This window comes from Malaclemys terrapin, chromosome 2 (assembly GCF_027887155.1).
Source record: "Malaclemys terrapin pileata isolate rMalTer1 chromosome 2, rMalTer1.hap1, whole genome shotgun sequence".
NCBI lineage: Eukaryota > Metazoa > Chordata > Testudines > Emydidae > Malaclemys > Malaclemys terrapin.
This window is the reverse complement of record NC_071506.1, coordinates 22,118,913-22,139,976: the sequence shown is the minus strand read 5'-3', so window position 1 is coordinate 22,139,976 and position 21,064 is coordinate 22,118,913. Positions and strand designations below refer to the sequence as shown.

Here is a 21,064-nt window from a genome sequence, read left to right as displayed (position 1 = left end):
TATCCATCACCAAACTATGGGGCAAGACATAATAGCTACTAGAGAAGTGCACAGCAATGAATACAGCTTTTTAAAATAATAATAAAAGATAGTCCTTTACATTATTAAACCTCATGACTGTATGGTGCACTTTATAAAAATAAACTGTTTTGTGTATTTTATGGCCCACAAGATGAAAGGCCCTTGTGCAGCCATTAAAAGCTTGCTTAACCTGGCAAAGCTGCCAGTTTTCAGGGCTTAATACTGGCTCAAGAATCTCTTCCCGCTGATTTAACAAAAAGACAACCAGAAATAAAGATATTGTATTTAACTTCAAATCTCTATTTGGCCATGTACAATTAAGATGTAAAACACTTCTCTGGGGATGTTTTCCATGCACCCTGTGAACAGGCTTCCTTTTCATCCTCAACATCTTAGCCCACAAAAGCTTATGCTCAAATAAATTTGTTAGTTTCTAAAGTGCCACAAGTACTCCTCATTCTATCTTCTTCCCTGTGGCTCAGGGCCAATCTCTCCCTCACTAACAGCTCCAGATTCCATCCCTCTGCCCTTCTTGATCAGTGCCAGCCCACCCTACCCTCTTGCTAAGGCTCAACCTCTGTCCTGGTCTCTCCCTCACCTCCATTGTAAGCTCAGGATCTCTCCTGGTCTCATCTCTCTCCCCACTCAAGCCCGCTCTTCCTACCGTCTGACTGAGCTTAAGTTTCCCCACTCTTCTAGCTCAACCTGCTCCCCTCTCTCCTGCCTTTGATGTAGCATGCTGGAGCTTAACAGAGCAATAGAAGTTATCTCGCTTTGCGTCCAAGTTAAATTGCCTCCCGCCTGCCTGAGTTCCTAGTAGTCATGCTATAACAGCCGGCTTTCCTAGGGGAAGAAATTGTTTGTAACTCACCAATTTCCTGCACAACCCACAAACACTTCCTGAGCAAACTGCTGCTTTATATAGCTGGGGGAAACGCCAGTGCTGCCTTCTGGTATATGAGCCTGTTAAACCTTCCCCTAGCCAGTCCTCCCATACACCTGGATGTGGGTCACCTATGGAACAGCCAGGGGTAGCAGCAGCAGGAGCTGCTGCTAGTTATCAGCCAGCTGCCCCTGCTCGGCAAGCCTGTGTGTACACCAGCTGCTACTGGTAAGGAGCAACAGACATGTAAGAAATGCGGCGTGCTGGGTACATCTGCTTTCTTCTTCACTGGTAATAAGTAATAAGTGCACCAAGAGAGGAGGCACCGAGGGCCAGGGTTCCCTATTGCAATCTCCCATGTTTCTATTTCTCGTTAGAAATTCTGCATGTATTCTTGCAGGAGGTAAAGTGGAAGAAGTTAGGTCGTAAGATCCAGGAGAGAGAGTATTCTTCTTACAGTAACATTTGGTATTATAGGATAAAAGGGTGCATTGGTTAGAGAGTACTATAATTTACAGAGTGTCCTAATCAGGATTATTGGAAGATGATATACTGGGGAATAACAATATACAGGATCATTGTACAGCCTCCTGGATAGTTTATCACTTAGAAAATAATTTGTGGTTCCATTAGTATTTATTGTGTGTCATGCCCAGTTATTGTTATCAGTGGCATAGTTTATTTGGAATTGTACAGAACTATTACAATAGTAATATTAGGCAATAATGATTTTATATACAGGGATTGTTAATATTTTTCACTAGCATCAGATGGAAGTCTATTTAAAAATTAAAAATATTTTTAAAGCTGTTACATACACTTGATAACATTTATCTTTACAGGTAAGATTTTTACAGTAACTCCTCACTTAACGTCGTCCCGGTTAACATTGTTATGTCGCTGATCTATTAGAGAACATGCTCTTTTAAAGTTGTGCAATGCTCCCTTATAACGTTGTTTGGCAGCCGCCTGCTTTGTCCACTGCTTGCAGGAAGAGCAGCCCATTGGAGCTAGCTGGTGGGGGCTTGGAACTAGGGTGGACTGGCAGTCCCCCATCAGCTCCCCTAAATTCCCTGTGCGGCAGCCATCCTACAGGCTATCAAGTGCAGGGCAGTTCAGGTGTCCCTCCCCCCACTGCCATGTGCTGCTCCTTCCCTCTGCCTTGGAGCTGTTCCTGGGAGCCTCCTGCTTGCTGTGCAGGGTGGGGGAGAGGGGGGAAGAGGGGTGCTTTTTGTCTGTCGAAAAAAAATTTCCTGGAAGCTAACCCCCTCCCCATTTACATTAATTCTTATGGGGAAATTGGATTTCCTTAACATCATTCCTTTTAAAGTAGCATTTTTACGGAACATAATTCCAACATTAAGCGAAGAGTTACTGTATTTAATATAACTTGTTAAGTATCAGAGGGGTAGCCGTGTTAGTCTGAATCTGTAAAAAGCAACAGAGGGTCCTGTGGCACCTTTAAGACTAACAGAAGTATTGGAGCAGCTCCTTCCCTCTGCCTTGGAGCTGTTCCTGGGAGCCTCCTGCTTGCTGTGCAGGGCGGGGGAGGAGGGAAAGAGGGGTGCTGATATCAGGGTGTCCCCCTTCCCCTGTTCCTGCCCCCCTGTTCCTGTACCCTATCTCCACAGAGCATGTGTGTGGGGGGGACGCGACAGGTCTCAGGACCTGCAATACTTCTGTTAGTCTTAAAGATACCACAGGACCCTCTGTTGCATAATATAATTTGTTGATACTTGACTCAAAACTTCTTTGCCATAAACAATGAGGAAAAGACAAAACACTAAATACACCAGTCATTTGGTATTACAAAGCATTTCATGACAGAGTAAACCAAATTATGCTTCCTCCTGTTAAACAGTAATTGAGCCTAAAAGTCTATGAATTATTTGTGGAAACATTTTTATAAGAGCTAGGACCTAAATTTTAGAAATTAAAAATAGATTTGTGAAGGGGAATTGGGAAAAAGTCTTCAACAGAAAAATTAATCCAAAAGTGGAATAATCACAACATCTATCCTGTTTTTATTGTATAAATCAGAAATAAAACAAGAACTGTAAAAAACTTGTATTTTACAGTGAGGAAAATGTTTGGAAACTTTGTGAATACATCAGAAGCTATGATCAATACCCTTTAGAAGAATTTTATGCTGTTTTCATATCCAATGAGAGAAGGATGGTAAGTTGATGAGTTGTGATATGGAACAAAGATCAAAACAGATTCACTGTCCAGGCATATAGGTGGCCTGAGCCTTGTAGCTAACCTAGGCCCCATGGTCAGACAGATAGTGGAAAAGATCCTAAAAGGCAGGTCTTTTAGTTGTATATGGCAGTCTGGGCCTTGGAGTTGACATTTGGAGAAGTATCATCTACCTGAGGATGGCAGGGATCCCTTTGCTGCTATCAGTCAGCTGAGGAGACTGAATGGTCTGTGTGGTGCAAAACAACGTCCCCAACTAAGCTCAAAAAGACCAAAAAACAATCTGATAAAAGCTTAATTATTGCATCGCAGATATAACGCTAGCTGACTAATTTTATCATTCAGTGAAAACCGACCTATCTTGTATTAGACTGAAATCCTAGATGTTTGTTTAGTTTACTTAAAATTAGCTTCTAACTTGTAATTTGCAGATACCGCTCTGGAAGCAGCAGTCAGGATGTGGAGATGAACCTGTAGTTTGGGTAAGACATTCTATTCTGTATAGATCCTTATAGCATGCTCATTTCCCTACTACCTCTAGCACATTAAGCAATAAGAGGAATTAGGCCACACCAACCTATTAGAATTCTTTGAAGGAGTCAGCAAACATATGGACAAGAGTGATCCAGTGGATATAGTGTACCTTTCAGAAAGTCTTTTTGACAAGGTCTCTCACCAAAGGCTCTTAAGCAAAGTAAGGAGTAATTAGATAAGAGGGAATGTCCTCTCATGTATCAGTAACTTGGCCACTAAGAATGCTATTGCTTGGCTTGGCAAATAGTCAAACACTAAATAAAATAAATAGTAACTGGTTAAAAGATAGGAAATAAAAGATAGGAATAAACAGTTTTCAAGTAGAGAGAGGTAAATGTCAGGGTTTCCCCAAGGATCTGTACTGGGACCAGTGCTGTTCAACAGATTCATAAATTAAAAAAGGGTAAACAGTGAAGTGGCCAAGTTTGCAGACGATACAAAATTACTTAAGATAGTTAAGTCCAAAGCTGACTGTCAAGAGTTACAAAAGGATCTCACAAAACTGGGTGATTGGGCAAGAAAATGGCAGATGAAATTCAGCATTGATAAATGCAAAGTAATGCCATTGGAAAAATGAATCCCAACTATACATACAAAACGATGGGGTCTAAATTCGCTATTACCACTCAGGAAAGAGATATTGGAATCATTGTGGATAGTTCTCTCAAAACATCAGCTCAATATGCAGCAGCAGTGTAAAAAAGCTAATAGAATGATAGGAACCATTAAACATAAGATAGATAATAAGACATATCACAGTGCCACTATATAAATCCATGATACACTCACACTTTGAATAATGGGTGCGGTTCTGGCTGCCCCATCTGAAAAAAAGATATATTAGAATTGGAAGAAGTACAGAGAAGGGCAACAAAAATGATTAGGGATATGAAACAGCTTCCATATGAGGAGAGAGTAAAAATACTGGGACTGTTTGGCTTAGATAAGAAATAACTAAAGGGGGATATGATAGAGGTAAAAAAAAAAAAATCAGGAACTGTGTAGAGAAAGTGAATAAGATAGTATTACTTACCCCTTCACATAACATATGAACAGGGGTCACGATGAAATTAATAGTCAGTAGGTTTAAAACAAACATAAGGAAGTACTTCTTCACATAATACACAGGCAACATGTGGAACTCATTACCAGAGCATGTTGTGAAGGCTAAAACTATAACTGGGATAAAAAAAGAATAAGATAAATTCATTGAGGATGGGTCCATCAATGCTATTAGTCAAGATGGTCAGGGATGCAACCCCATGCTCTGGGTGTCCCTAACCCTCTGACTGTCAGAAGCTGGGACTGGATGACTGGGGATGGATCACTCTATGAATTGTCCTGTTCTGTTCACTCCATTTGAAGCATCTGGCAGCAACCACTGTCAGAAGCCAGGATACTGGGTTAAATGGACCATTGGTTTGATCCAGTATGGTCATTCTCAGGTTCTTAAAAACATCCCATGTGTGCTTTTCTAAGGCCAGGTCTACACTCCAGACTTATATTGATGTAACTACATCAGTTAGGGGTGTGAAAAATCACACCTGAGTGACATAGTTATATCGACCTAACCCCTGGTGTAAATAGCGCTATGTCAGCAGGTGAGCTTCTCCCATTGACACAGCTACTGCCTCTCACTGAGGTGGATTAACTATGCCGACGGGATTCTCCCATTGGCATAGGAGTGTCTTCACTTAAGCACTCCAGCAGTGCAGCTGCGCCAATGTAGCGTTTTAAGAGTAGACCACTTATATAGTAAAAGAACAATGGAACAGCCTATGAAATCAAAAGTCAACAAACTTAAAACTTCTAACACAACACATAATAAACCCGTGGAACTTATTGCCACAAGATAGCATTGAGGCCAAGAGCCTAGTTGGATCCAAAATAAGTGTAGATATTTACATGAATAATGAAAATATCAACATATATAGTACATGGGATAGAAAAACATGAGCGTTCTACAGCTTCATGTGTCGGGGATATGCCCTGTGGGATGGTATTAGGGGAAAATTTCCTTTTTGGACATAATTATCACTGAACTTTTCTCTGAATTGTCCAGTACTGGAGCACTAGTCCAATTTTGGTGCAGCAATCTTATATTCTAGTAAGTGACGGTTAAGATGCACTTTCAGTATAAATGCCCTATTCAGGTACCTATAACTTTATTATTTTTTTTTTTTAAACTGGCACATGCCATGTCAGACTGGGAGTGAATTGTTTGGGAAAATCAGAAAAAAACCTGTTTGAGCCATTTTAATTATATCATTGCAAGACCCCTTCTCCACCCTGCCCCCAAGTGTGACTCAAAAATAACATAGTTTAAAAACAAACCAACTTTACAAATATTAGTTTTGAATGAGATCTAAGTGGTATGAGAAGGAAGGCAGAAGAGGGACAGAGAAGGCCATTACAGATTTTAAGTGTTTCCCACCAAAATGTATTGAATTCAAGTTTTTTGGTAGACAATGCAACTAGAAATGCAAACTTGCATAAGCCTATAGCTGGTTTCCCTGTTCTCATTGTCACTATTCCGTCTCTTTTAAATTTTGTTGTTTCACACAACTCCATTTCCAATACGTGTATTAGTATTGCAAAATAATTTGCCTAAGATTTTTTCAATTTCTTGCTCCAAATAGCTAGGCTTGTTTAGCACTGAAAATGTCATAAGAAAGCTCCTCAAACTCTTTCCATAAGTGGATTTTGTATTCACTTTACTAGGTTACAGTTCATTGTGATTAATTGTATAAAATGAGTCATCAAACACAGCATTAAAATTACCTGCTAATCACTTCATAAAGAGGCAAGTTGTCGTCTTTTATCTGTGCCAGCCTTTGGTTGGGATTGAGATGAACACAAAGGACACGTTATCCAATTCAAATATTTTATTGTATTAGGGTGTGGAAATTAAGGAGATATCTGTATTATTTTGTATGGTTTCCCTGGTTGAGATTCTGTCTGACTGCCTAGAGTTAAATCAAACTGGGGAGGGAGGCCTTAGGCGGCAGCAAACAGGAAATGAAACTGACAAAGATAAGGTATCTCTAGGGAGAATACCAAGGGACCTTAACAGAAGGAATGGGTGAACTATTTATTGAAAATTCCTTACCTGCCTGTGACCAGAAAGGTGACAGTCCTGCTTTTTCAAGGCCAGAGACGAAGACCAAAAGAACACTAAGGTCCAGATCCTCAAAGGTATTTAGGTTCCTAATTCCCACTGAAATCAACGTATCTGGGCCTAAGCAATTACAACCCCTAGCCTAGAGGAAAGGGGGGTGGGGAAGCAGGCAGCAGCTGCTTGGGGAGACAAAACTTACTTTGGTGATGTATTCAACAGGGTTCTGGAACTAAGGCAGGGGCTCTTCAGGCTGTGCCTGAGACAGCTCTGCTGTCTAAGCTTGAGAGAGGTGATCACGTGCAGGCAAACTTTGGGTGTGCAGGACTGTTGTAGGTTTAACTTTTTCTCCCTGTGTGCTGTGTACCTTTGGGTGAATGGACACAAGCTGTTTGGAGTCACTTTAATCAGCCCTGGGTCACAGGTACCCAAAGAGGAGTGTCTTGCTGGTTCCCGTTGCAGTTGGCTCTGTCGTGTTGTTACAGCTAAAAACAGGCAGGCTGCTATCCTGGGATCCAGTCTTAGAGTGGTAGAATTGTGTGCCAGAGAGAGGTGAAGGTAGTGAAACTTGCAGCCTCTCATGAGTGCAACTCAGGTGACAAGAGGGTATAAAGCACTGTTTGCCCTGTACCTGTGGCAGGATGGTGAGAGTAGATGGCATTTCACCCTGGTGATCCAGGCTAAAGTGGGATAAGCTGTGGAATTCCACTTGGAAAAGAGTATCCACTGGACAGACTTGGGGGGAGATCACAGTTGCGGCTCATCTCTGCGCCATCACTTATGGGTTATGCTTTGGGGGTGATTTCTGTCCCCTTTTCCTAATAACTCTGAGGTTTCTCTATGACCATTTACAACTGTCTAGTTAACTGTCAATGATCTTTACTCCTAGGATTACCATGTTGTTTTACTTCATGTTTCAAGTGGAGACCAGAACTTCATTTATGATCTTGACACAGTGTTGCCATTTCCATGTCCATTTGACACTTACATTGAGGAGGCCTTTAAATCAGATGATATTCTTCTTCCAGGATTTAGAAGGTGAGAAAATTAAAACAAATACGGTACAGAATATTTTACAAAAGCAAGCCCCAACAATTGATGCAGTTGATATTTTTCTTTGTATGCATAGTCACCTACGTATAATCTGTTACTGTGCAGGAAATTAAACACACCACACTGCTCTTCTAATGATCCTGACCTTAAAGGTACAATCGTTCATCCATCAATAAAACTTTCTATTTCCTTGTATTGCTTCCTGTTAGTCATTCAGTTACTTGACACTATTAATATACCACTAAACTATATGAATTTGATTTAAAGGGCAGGAACAAACTCTGGGTTAGTAATGTCTAATACAGTATTACATGACTCCATCACTTAGTACGTTCTTGAATTATATGTTTGTTTAGAAAAATCAGACTGATTCGAGCAGATTTGTATCTGAAGACATTTGCTTCTGACCGATCCCACATGAAAGATGCCAGTGGACACTGGCAGAAGCCTCCTCCTTTCTACCCTTGCATTGAAACTGCAGGTAAATAGCATTCCACACACAAAACAAAAAAAATCCTGTTCCTTTTGAGTCGAGGAAATGAAACAAAATAAAGCCAAAGAATTGCATAAGTGATATTTATGCTTCCATAATATACTGTGAAAGCACTGCCACCTTTCCTTTCAAGACAAAGTGCTTTATTATTTCATCAGAAAAAAATATGAACTCGCATCTTGCATGTACCTATGGGATTATATAATGTTCAACACCGTTTCTGGCATTTATCAAACATTAACTAGCTAATCCTCACAACACCTTGTGTGAGGTGGGCAAGTAAGCATTAATGTCCCCACATTAGGAACTGATGCAGAGAGGATAAAGTGACTTGTTCACAATCACATAGTGATTCTCTGATAGACTTGGGATTGGAATTTCGGAGTTCCTGGGTCTCAGACTTGTGTTCAGATTGTGCCTCTCCTATGCAAGTCAGTCTTCACAAGAAGAAAGAATATGTCCATGTCATCCATAGGGTTGAGTTAAGATAACCCAGGACTGTAGGCACATCCCACATGTTGGCCCCTCGCTATGGCCCTGCCTCTCCTTGGGGTGGCACAGGCATCAGAGTTAAGAAGAATGGGATAGTTCACACCTCTCAGAACTAATGTTTTAAGTTTGTCTGCCAACCAGATGGGCATCAGTTACACTCGGGTCACATTTTCAAGCTTTTTCTTACATACATGAGTAGTAGAAACATAATTTAAAAAGAGAGCCAAGGTTCTGACCTCATCATGGGACTCCAAGAGCTGGGGCTTTGTGAATAAGCCTATAGTGCCTACACTTTAATTTGGCCCTGGGGCTCAAAAAGGACGGTGGGTGGGTTTTTTTTTTTTTTTTTAAAGATCATTCAGGCCCCAATTCAGGAAAGCACTTAAACACGTGCAGATGTTCATCCCTATTCAGGATGGCACTTAAGCACATGCTTAAGTCCCACTGTCTTCAGTGGGGCTTGGCATTTAAGCATGTACTTATCTTGAGTAGGGATGCTTTATTGAATCGTGTCCCATCAGGCTTGATCCCACAGGCTGCTGAGCACTCTGGCCCCACTCCAGCGAAGCACTTAAGCACATGCTTAACATTAAGCACGTGAGTAGTCCTGTTGCAGTCAGTGGGATTACTCATCTGTTTAAAGTTAAGCACATGCTTAAGTAGTTTGGTCCTGAACATTCTGACCCTGGTCTAGTAAACACTTGATATTTTTCCTTTTTTGTTTTGTTTCCATTTTCTTCCTCTCTTAAGTATGTGCTATCCTGATACTTTCTTCTTTCCTTTCCTTATTCAGCAAGGTTCAGTTTCTTCTCCTCCAGCCTTATTCCTTCATTCACTTGAGATATTCATATACATATGTATTTGTACCTCAACAGCTACCTAAGGTTCTTAAGCTTGACTTTAATGGAACTACTCATGTGCTTAAAGTTAGGGACATGCCTAACTACCTTGCTGAACTGGGGCCACAGTCACCAATGATTCAACCCTAAAGCTCAGTGTGACCACTATAAATCACTAAAGTTCTACACATAATTTGTTAGAGTTCACTGTTGCTCAAAGTTTGTACTTAGACGACAGAAGTGAGACAAGAAACTGAACTCCTTTGCTACTAGTCAGTCAGTAGGTGGCACTCTTCCCTCAGTCAGTAATGAACTCCTATTTCAGCACTGTTACAGGGGAACTGTTCTATTGGAGGGGTCTTTTTCCCCCCAAATGGGATAGAAAACTGAGGGGTTTGACCTCCTGTGATCAGTAAAGAGCTTATAGGTGTTCGTCCCAGTGTCCTGACCAAATTCCAGTTCAGGTAACTACATTGTCCATGCAGCTTCATTCAGTTAGATATGGTATTTCACTTTCTTCATTAAATTGCTAACACATTTCACTCTAGCATTTACTGCATTTCAGTGGTCGGCAAAGTGGTTCCTGCTTATTGTTTTATATCAGTTTATTTATAAGGCACCATACCTGCTTTTCTACTTTTGTATTAGTGTATTCTTTTTAATAATTTAGAGTAGTTGATTTCCTTGCCGCTAGTGAAAAGATAATTACAAAGTCACAGAAAAGATCTTTTTATATTAGTACAGTTTGCTGCATGCTCTATATTTTCCCTTGGGATGTTACTAAAGTGAGCACCTTATATCTTTTAAAATACATTTAGAAATGTATCAATCTTTTTAATATATCAGTATTTCTAAAGCACTTATCACCATGATATCTAGGAATTGTTTACACTTTATTAAAGATGAAGATCAACATAGTTTTGCTGCTCTGCTCCTACAAAATATTAGTATTTTTCAATATTAATTAAATTATAGCTCCTTTCATTTTGAAGGATTCAAAAGCTTTTATAAAACTTGAAAAAGACAGGAATTTGTTTTTTCTGTTACTGAAATGTTTCCACTTTAACTGCTTAATGGCTCATAGCACTTCAGAACAGGAAGTGACAAAGAATGTCAAATGGAAATGACAGTGGAAATGTAGATACAGTAAATCCAGTTTGACTAGGCCAGGACACTGGGACTACCACCACCACTTTTATGGAAAATTGCATGGGATTTTTAATGATTCCAAGTGGTCAGGAGTTGTTTTCCATCTCCTCTGAATAATGGCACAGTGCCTTTACCTAATGGAAAAAAGAACTGGAGTACTTGTGGCACCTTAGAGACTAACAAATTTATTTGAGCATAAGCTTTCATAGGCTACAGCCCACTTCATCAGATGCATATAATGGAACATATAGTAAGAAGATATATACATACAGAGAACATGAAAAGGTGGAAGTTGCCATACCAACTTTAAGAGGCTAATTAATTAAGATGAGCTATTATCAGCAGGAGAAAAAAAAATGTTTGTAGTGATAATCAAGATGGCCCATTCCAGACAGTTGACAAGAAGGTGTGAGGATACTTAACATGGGGAAATAGATTCAATTTGTGTAATGACCCAGCCACTCCCAGTCTCTATTCAAGCCCAAGTTAATGGTATCTAGTTTGCAAATTAATTCTAGTTCAGCAGTTTCTCGTTGGAGTCTGTTTTTGAAAAGCTTTTGAGCCATTAAGATGAGCTACTCCTGTTCTTTTTGCGGATACAGACTAACACGGCTGCTACTCTGAAACCTTTACCTAATGAGACATTGGTTCAATAATGACTCAGAAGGCAGAGGACTGCCTACAGCCATTACCAATATAACTTCCTGTACCATTTGCAGGATTGTCAACTTTCATGATTTTATCACAAGCCTCATGATATTTCCATTTCAGCCCAGCTTAATTAATTAAAGTTGGAATCAGGAGATTATATGAGAATCTCACCTTCAATTTTTAAAAATTAAAGTTTCTAATCCTGATCATTGCAAAGAAAAAGCTTGAAAACATGAATAAAGTAAATTCCCAAAAGGCTCAGAAAGCCCAATGCAAATAAAAAGAACCCAAAATGTATTGGTTTAAAAATCATGATTTTTAAGAATCAGTTTCCTAATTTGGGGTGGATGGGGAAGGATAACATGATTTTTAAAAACTTGGGGTTGGCAATACTGCATTTGGGTTATCCTTTGGAGTCTAACATACATGTCTTGATCAGGCCTGATCCTACTTAGCTTGTGAGCTCTGATATGATCACAATTCTAACTGCAGGACAACATAAAATATATCTTCCAAAAAGCATTTCAAAATTTCCTAGAACAGATGGCCTTCCTACTTAGAGCTGTTACGAACAGTTGAATATTACATTGCAAACCATGGTTCAAATCTGAAGTCTTCCCAGGTGTTTGGTAGCACACCACAAGATTGGTGCAGCAGGTTTCTTAGTTAGTCCCTGGGTGGTCGTAAATGATGCATTTTGTTTTCGAAAAGAGTGGATAAGACAGCTGAGAAACAAAAGCTGGAGGGCATTGTATCTGACACATATGTTAGACATGCAGGCTGCTAGACTGAAGCTATGTAGATATCTGCAGCTTCCTCATTTGTCTTCTCCCAGTGGTGATAGTAGAATCATAGTGAACCCAACAAAGAAAGCCTCAGTGAGCAAAAGAGCAGCACATACACGCTGTCTAACCTGCTGTTATTTTTATCTAAGGAAAAAAATGGTTATATGAGCTTTGTGTGAGCAAAGGAGAAAAACAGGATGAAAGCAACCAAGGACATAACATTAGAACTTTCTTTACATGCTTTCTTTACATGCTGTAGAGCTTATTATTAAAACTACACAGTTAGAAGTTAAAGGTGACTGAAAGGTACAGTGGTAAAAAACTGGAAACTTACTGGAACAAGGCCTGCTGAAGTAAACCTGAACACAGCAAAGGCAAATTTAATGTGCCATTTAATAATTCCACACTATTATTGTTATCTAACTGCAGAGTCTCTTCTCCCGCTACTCTGATCATGTCTCCAGAGCCTCCCTTTTCTTGAATCTCAGTACTTGGCTACCCATAGTCTACATGCTGCACTAGTCAAACTTCTCACTTTAAAAGTGTAACCTTTGGCTGGACTAGAGTTTACTTCACTGCCCTTCTCCTAATGCCTAAAAACAACTGCCACAGAAAAGCACATGGAGACCCAGAATTCAGTCATTGAGGATTTTCAACAAGGATTGCACAGGGTCAACCTCTACAATCAAGTCCAAAAGAACAAAATGAGTGAACTTAAGTATCAAATTTATAAAATCTTATTCTAAAGAATCATAATTATTAATAATAATAACAATTTCTACAACATAACATGGTTACTTTATAACCCACATCCATTAGCTTCACAGTTATACCTAAATAAAGAAAACAAATCTAAACAGATCAGTCCCCACAGAAATACAGTGAGAAGAAACTCAGAGTTCCCAAAATCTTAAATTGAGTTCACCTGTCTCAGTTATAGTCTTTGATCACCAAAATCTATACAGTCTGCTGAGTCAAAATGAACATCTTCCCTCCACTTGCTTGTAGAAAACTTCAAATGGAATCCATGCACCTTCTTCCTCCTCCTCTGCTGAAATCACTTAGGTAGGTGTATAGATTTTAAAATAAAACCATTACAAGAAAAATACAAAACTGAGACTAGCAAAATGTAAATGACTCTTTACCCATGATCACATTTAAATAAGAGAAAAATAGGTCCATCATAGTAGTTGAGAGAATTTAAATAAAAAAACAATTTGGCTAAAATCAAGCAACATTCCAAGCATACAATTAAAATGAAGGAAATTAGTTTTCTCTCCCAATTTCTCCTCTCTATAATTAACCCTGCCAGGGCTTCCCTGTTGGAGGGTTAAAAATATCACTAACCTAAATGCTTCACAGTTAGGGTAAAACAGCCTGCTTTCTGCTCCTGGGCTCAGCTTCTCTCAACCCACACAGGGCACGTGGCCTATTGTAAAGTAGCTGCCCTGACTACTTGCCTTCATGGAATCTTGAGTCCAGCGACATCAATCCTATTGAGCATATCCAAAACTATCACACCCAAGTCCAGAAACTTCCAAGTGTTGAGTGCTAATTGTACATCTGCCTAGCAACAATGACTCATTCCTACGCACTCCCCATAGATCTCTTAACGAGATATCCCTACGAAGCACGTGAGTTACAAAAGCACCCAACATCTCCTTGATAGCCCACGTCTAGGCTCCTTGGAAAATCACAGTCTGTCTTTTCTTTGTTACTAGTATGAGGATGTACAGCACCTTGCATCCAATGCTTGTAAATACCTGGATTAGCTCTAGCATGGCGTTGTTAAATCTGGACTAAGCTCTTTAGTTCTCGTTCAGCTGAATCATTGCAGTCTACTCACTATGGACAGAAACCACAAGCACTGCAGCTGTATTAGTTACTAACTCCATCCGACAGTGTATGGCCTAGTATTTGTAAAGTATCCATAAGCCCCTGCTCATAGCAAGTGTGTTAGGCATAATGGACAACATGCCTTAAGAGTCCTAGAATGCACAGGCATGGCCACAGTAATAAAATATATTGTGCGTGGCTCTACTAAAATGGTTCTGTCAGAAGAAGTGTTGCTATGTGGATAGGCAGAAACAAGCAAATCAAACAGCCATTTCATTTCATCAGTGTCTTGGCAACATTTTCCATCTTTAGGGCCTGGTCCTGCTCTTAAATAGGATTGGGTCCAGAAAGTAAACACAATTTGTCTTTTCTCACCCCTGCTTTGTTCTATGCCACCCCCTATGCTTGGAAGAGCCTTTCTACTAGCTCTCACTCCAGTCCCTTCTGAAAAACCACCTGGGTTGTCAGCAATAACATCTGCACTCTGTTCTTGTGTGTTAGCTCTCCCGTTCCACTTTAGGCCTTAGAACCTCAGATGAATCATTGCCGTCTACTCACTCAGATGAAGGACTTTATCTGGATTATGATAATATCTTTTGCCTAACAGTTTTTTAAAGTTGTAAGGCACTGTAAACTTATGGCACAATATAGATTTAAAACAAATAGATATAATAATGGGAAAGAGGGAATTTTATCAGAATGCAGGGCTTCCTTATTAATAAAAAAAATTGAGAGGTCTGATTGCATATCTTGCAATGCAAAGGAAACCAGCTGTCATTCAGCTTCAGTGCCATTTATTGACTAATCCATGAAATAGTGTTGATCACTGTTGACTTGGAAGTTCTGTCCTGCTTTTTAAAAGAAAAAAATCCCTTAATTAAAATTGTTTGTTTTTATAGGCTGCCCAAGACCTTTCTGGTCAGCTAAGTTAAGGAGAGTCTTTTTACTCCCCTAAAAGATTATATGGTAGCACCCTTTCACGTTGCTTACAGCTGCACCTGTGTTCCCTTGTTTAAAAATACTTTCTCTCTCCCGTCCCCCATCACCCTCTTCCTCCTCACCCCCGAAGTTTGTAACTCAACTTCTAAAATGTCCCTCTGGACTTGTTTACCATGTAAGGAACACTTTTTAAATAATTATTTTGCTGTCAGCTACAATAGGCTGGAGTGAAAACTGGAGTTGGAGGAGGAGCTATGGGAACTGTGATTAGATGGATCCAAGGGGCTGTTATATAATGTGTAAGACATCCATACCAGACTGAATGCACCTGATCTTATCTGATCTTGGAAATTAAAGAGTTCCAGGCCTGGCTAGTACTTGGATGGAGACAAACTGCGAATCCCAGTACATAGTGCGTGCAGAGGGGCGGAAGCTGATATTCCAGCCTAGAGATTGAATAGTACCTGCAGGCATTGGATTATAGATAGGCTGCAGCCCTACCTTGCCGTTGAGTGGTTTCTGTCCTCCCTAAATCCCTTGTGCACTACACCAGTATAAGCCTAATTACTTGGGCGTTATGCAGCTGAAGTGAATTTTACCCTGTATACTGTACTTGTAGATCTATCAGTTAAACAACAGTAGGCTTTGGCTCTGACGTATCTAAATAATCCATGTTTAAAAAAAGCACAAATATAGCAGTAGGGCACTACACTAAATACACTAGGGCTATGACTAGGCTACAGCGGCAGGTAGCACCGTAGTGTAGATACTACCGACAGTGACGGAAGGGGTTTTTGTGTCTCATAGACTTTAAGGACAAAAGGGACCATCGTGATTATCCTGCACACTGCAGACCACAGAACCTCACCCATCCACTCCTGTAATAGACCCCTAACCTCTGGCTGAGTTATTGAAGTTCTCAAATCATGATTTAAAGATGTCAAGTTATAGAGAATTCACCATTTACACTAGTTTAAATCCACAAGTGACCCATGCCCCATTCTGCAGAGGAAGGCGAAAACCCCCTAGTGTCTCTGCCAATCTGACCTGGGGAAAATTCCTTCCTGACCCCAAATATGGCGATGAGTTAGATCCTAAGCTTGTGGGCAAGACCACCAGACAGATACCTGGGGAAGAATTCTCTGGAGTAACTCAGAGCCCTCCCCATCTAGTGTCCCATCACCAGTCATAGGAGATATTTGCTGCTAGCTGTCACAGATCAGCTACATGCCATTGTAGGCAGTCTCATCATACTGCCACTCCATAAAATTATCAAGCTCAGTCTTGAAGCCAGTTAGATTTTTTGCCCCCACTGCTCCCGTTGGAAGGCTGTTCCAGAACTTTTTAACTAGTTCCTTATTCACCTTTCAATTCTCATATTAATCCCCAATCTTCTCAAATTTTACTAATAATTTCCCATGTGGAACTGTATCAAATGCCTTACTGAAATCCAGGTAGATTAGGTCTACTGCATTTCCTTTGTGTAAAAAAATCAGTTATCTTCTCAAAAAAGGAGATCAGGTTAGTCTGGCACGGTGTACCTTTTGTAAAACCATGTTGTATTTTATTCCAATTACTGTTCACCTCTATGTCCGTAACTACTTTCTCTTTCAAAATTTGTTCCAAGGCCTTGCACGCAATTGAGGTCAAACTAACAGGCCTGTAGTTTCCCAGATCACTTTTATTTCCTCTGTCTTAAAAATAGGAACTATATTTGCAATTCTCCAGTCATAGGGTACGATCCCCGAGTTTACAGATTCATTAAAAATCCTTGCTATTGGACTGGCAATTTCATGTGCCAGTTCCTTTAATATTCTTGGATGGAGATTATCTGGAGCCCCCAATTTAATCCCATTAAGATGTTTGAGTTTGACTGCCACCTCAGATGTGGTAACTTCTACCTCCGTATCCTCGTTCCCATTTGCCACCTTGCCACTACCTCTAAGCTCTTCATTAGCCTTATTAAAAACTAAGGCAAAGTATTTGTTTAGGTGTTGGGCCATGCCTAGATTATCTTTAATCTCCAACCCATCCTCAGTGCTTAGCAGTCTCACGTCTTCTTTCCTTGTTTTCTTTTTATTTATATGGCTATCGAACCTTTTACTATTGGTTTTAATTCCCTTTGCAATGTCCAACTCTGCTTGGCTTTTGGCAGTTCTCACTTTATCCCTTTATCACTTTCTGACCTCCAAGAGGTAGTGTTCCTTGCTGATCCATCCCATCTTCCATTCCTTGTAGGCTTTCTGCTTTGGAGATGCTTGCTCATCCAGGTTGGACTGCAACCCTTCCCTATGCTTTTTTTCCCCTTGCTTGGGATGCAGGCTTCAGATAGTTTCTGCAACTTTGACTTAAAGTAATTCCAAGCCTACTCCACATTCAGATCCTTGAGTTCTTTTGTCCAGTCCACTTCCCTAACTAATTCCCTTAATTTTTTAAAGTTTGCCCTTTTGAAATCAAGGACCCTAGCTGCAGATCTATGTTTGTTTATTCTTCCATTTAGGGTAAACTGAATTGGCTCGTGATCACTCAAACCAAGCTTGTCCCCTACAACCAGGTCCTCACTACTCACCAATACCAAATCTAAAATGGAATCACCTCTTGTTGGTTCAGCAACTATTTGGTTAAGAAATCTGTCACCTATTACATCCAGGAAAATCTGGGCCCTACTATTATTAGTAGCACTTGTCCTCCGATCTATATCTGGGAAGTAAAAGTTTCCCATAATCACATAATTCCCAGTAGTATTTATTTAATTAAAACATTAAAGAGGTCTCTATCCATATTTAAATTGGATCTTGGGGGTCTGTAGCATACCCCAAGCACTATCCCAGGGGAACCTTTAGTAGCTTTCTTCTCCAAAGTGATTTTGGCCCAAATAGACTCTGTTTTATCCATTTCATCACTTCTAATTTGCTTAAAGTCTACCTCATTATTAATATACAATGCTACACCATCACCTTTATTTCTGTCCTGAACAGCACATATCCTTCAATACCTCTACTCCAGTCATGACTACTATTCCACCATGTTTCTGTTATCCCTATAATATCTGGTTTCACTTCATGCACCAGTAGTTCGAGTTCCTCCATTTTGTTACCCAGGCTCCTTGCATTGGTGTACAAACATCTTAATTTTTGCTGCTTTGCTTCGCCCACAGTCCTCGCCCTATTAGGTACTGTAATTCTACTGCCAGTATCGCCTACTTTACTGTTAGCTTCATTGGTATCGGCGCTATCTTGTCTCTTAAGGTCCATTCTCATACCCACTACTGTTCCTTTCTCCATTGCTGTATTTTTTCTTACTTGATTTTCCTCCCTGTCAATGTTAAAATCAGACGTAGAGATTACACAAGCATCTCCCAGCTGTCCCCCCCAAGTTATCATGGCTCTGGTTTCAGAATTTAGGGCTTGAACCAAAGCACTCAAAGTCAGTGGGAGTCTTTCAAATGAGTTCATGGGACCTGATGAAGTCCATTAATTGTTTTCCTAGTTGGGGCATGATCTCGAGGCTGATCAGCATCTCATAGGAAGTGATCAGCACCTTCTAATTCCTATTAATTGCTGATCTAATGCCCCATTGAAGTCAATGGAAAAGCTTCCGTTGACTCCAATAGGCTTTGGATCAGGCCCTTAAATAGGAGCAAGGTCTTGCACGATCAGGCTCTTCTTGAATAGAGAGATGCCGTAGGACCCGTAGTTTTTACTATAACAGTCCTTTTTTTAATTCTCTAGTTTTGGTCACCCTTTATCCTGCACTACAACTCCGTGGCATGATATAAATGCCCTCTGGGACTGCTGCAAATTTCTATTGTTTTCCTACATGCTCTTTCTTTCAATCAGTGAAAATGCTGGTCAGGAAAGAAATTATTGACATGAGCAGATAGGGATCAGAGACAAATGCTACATCCTGAAAACAGGAAATGAAGACTCTGAAGGTATCTTACAATTTGCAGAATTCCCTCTGAGTAGTGTTTTCCCTATTCAATGGCTTTTCATGAGAGGGAAGAAGCTCTTGACATGAGCTCTTTGCTGGTATGTATGTGTATATTAATCCCTACCATCAAAACAGGTTTCTGTCTGCATTTGATTGACAAATAATGTTCATGCATTCCTGTGCTAAATAGATGCCTTATCTAGGACTCTAACGTTCTCTATTTGTGCTCCTTATCTAGATTCCAAGATGAACCTGGATGATTTTATCAGTATGAATCCCAAGGTGGGATGGGGCTCAGTATTTCTGCTACCTGACTTTGTGGATCGGTATGGCAGACAGAGCTGATTTCAGGTTCACTTTGAAAGGACAGTGATGTAAACAAAGGACACATCAGCTTCCCTTTTTTGTTTTGTTGTGGTTGCTCTTGTCATTTTGTTTATAAATTGGTTTATTTCTATGAAATTTATTGTTTTGTCAAATACAAGAATTGATCAAAAATGCAATGAACTGAATAAAATATTTTATTTTGACTATATAACAAGAGTTAAAAATTATATAATGGATCGGACTAATTCTACAGCATCTGTATTGACCCTACTACACTTAAACTTCAATCTGTCAGCTGAGATTACTGGACCCCAGTCCTGCAGCTACATCCTTATAGGTAGAAGCTTTTGCCTGTGTGAAGCCCATTGATTTCAATGAGAGTCTGAGCAATGTAAGGATCTGCCTGCATGGATCCAACTGCAGGATCAAGGCCTTAGATATGAATACATTCAATATTTTCTTCAGAATATACAAAGTTAAAAAAATCAACTTGGAAATATACCACAACGATTTTCCTCTAATCAGTCCGGAACAGATGTTTAGTTCCATATAGAGCATGATGGATATTAGAGATGATCCCTGTTAACCGTTATAGAATAAATAATCTGCCTATTCCTGTAGCTCTTATAAAAAACGTCACTCTGTCGAGATAAAGGGCAAGGAACATTTTCACTCAGCATTGAATGTACTCAGATCAGGGTAATATTTATTTGAAGCCTGGCAGCATTTCATCAACATTTCCAGAACGTATGCTGTTAGAATGTCAACATTTAGGGCTAGAGTTCAATGTTCTAAATACAGTGCTGGCCTGTGAGGCCAGGGAAGGAACTGCATGCATCTCTCAGGGCTTGTCTACACTACCCGCCCGCTCAGTGGGCAGCAATCGATCCAGCGGGGTCGATTTATTGCATCTAGTATAGAGACGCGATAAATTGACCATTGAGCACTCTCCCCTCGACTCCAGTATTCCACCAGAACGAGGAGCACAAGCAGAGTCGACGGGAGAGCGTCAGCTGTCGACTTACCGCAGTGAAGACACCGCAGTAAGTAGATCTAAGTACGTCAACTTCAGCTACACTATTCACATAGCTGAAGTTGCATATCTTAGATCGACCCTGCGTGGTAGTGTAGACAAGCCCTCAGTTTCATCCCTGCTCAACCCATGTTTCCTGGGGGCAGTAATTTATACCAGTCCTTTGACTGCACCACACACACCAACAGAGGGACAAAGTCAACACTCCATTCACTCCCTGCTCCTCTCCACCCTCTCCCTACCAGCTTGTTTGCAGTGGAGTAAAGGTTGTCTAAGACCTGCTGCTCCTACCACATGTGGAGCTAAAATGTAGGTGACCACAGCCAGGCATCTTACTCCTCTGCATGTCCATATTTGAGCAAGCCCCTGTAACCGGCTAGATTGAAAACCAGAGATTACTGGGAAATGTCTACACAAATATCTGTCTCTAAAGTAAAAATGGAGAACTGCACCAGTTATTCTAAGTGAGGAAACGGAAGAATAGTCTGAAGGACCTCAGTATTTGTTTATATAGTGGTCATCACTGTGGTGTCTGAGCACCTAAGATGCAAGAGACTTTCCAGTGTGGACTAATAGATGTACTAAAGGAAAATTCAAGGGCCAGATTCTGTGACCTTACTCCATAAATAGTACCACTGAAGTCAGTGAAATTACTCACAGAGAAGGGTCTACTCAACATGAGTAAGTGGTAGAATTGCGCTTCTAAGCAGCCTAAAGCTTTTAAACCTCTTCTTGTATAGAAGATTCCACATTGCCTAATCCCTCTTATAATTTTTACTCCT

The 21,064-nt window shown here is 40.2% G+C and overlaps 1 protein-coding gene across 3 annotated transcripts; it reads left to right on the top strand.

Moving 5' to 3' along the window:
* The first annotated feature begins 927 nt into the window (after window positions 1-927).
* Window positions 928-19,457, top strand: NTAQ1 (N-terminal glutamine amidase 1). Of its 3 annotated transcripts, none has more exons than XM_054018505.1 (6): window positions 928-1,132; window positions 2,983-3,082; window positions 3,535-3,585; window positions 7,642-7,790; window positions 8,162-8,286; window positions 19,161-19,457. In XM_054018505.1, the coding sequence occupies exons 1-6, from the start codon at window positions 1,038-1,040 to the stop codon at window positions 19,265-19,267; spliced, it is 627 nt and encodes a 208-aa protein (XP_053874480.1). In that variant the 5' UTR covers window positions 928-1,037; the 3' UTR covers window positions 19,268-19,457. The 3 variants fall into 3 exon arrangements, with proteins under 3 accessions (XP_053874480.1, XP_053874482.1, XP_053874481.1); XM_054018507.1 differs by having other exon boundaries at window positions 1,111-1,150; XM_054018506.1 differs by lacking the exons at window positions 928-1,132; window positions 2,983-3,082; window positions 3,535-3,585 and adding an exon at window positions 6,716-6,832.
* The last annotated feature ends 1,607 nt before the right edge of the window (window positions 19,458-21,064 follow it).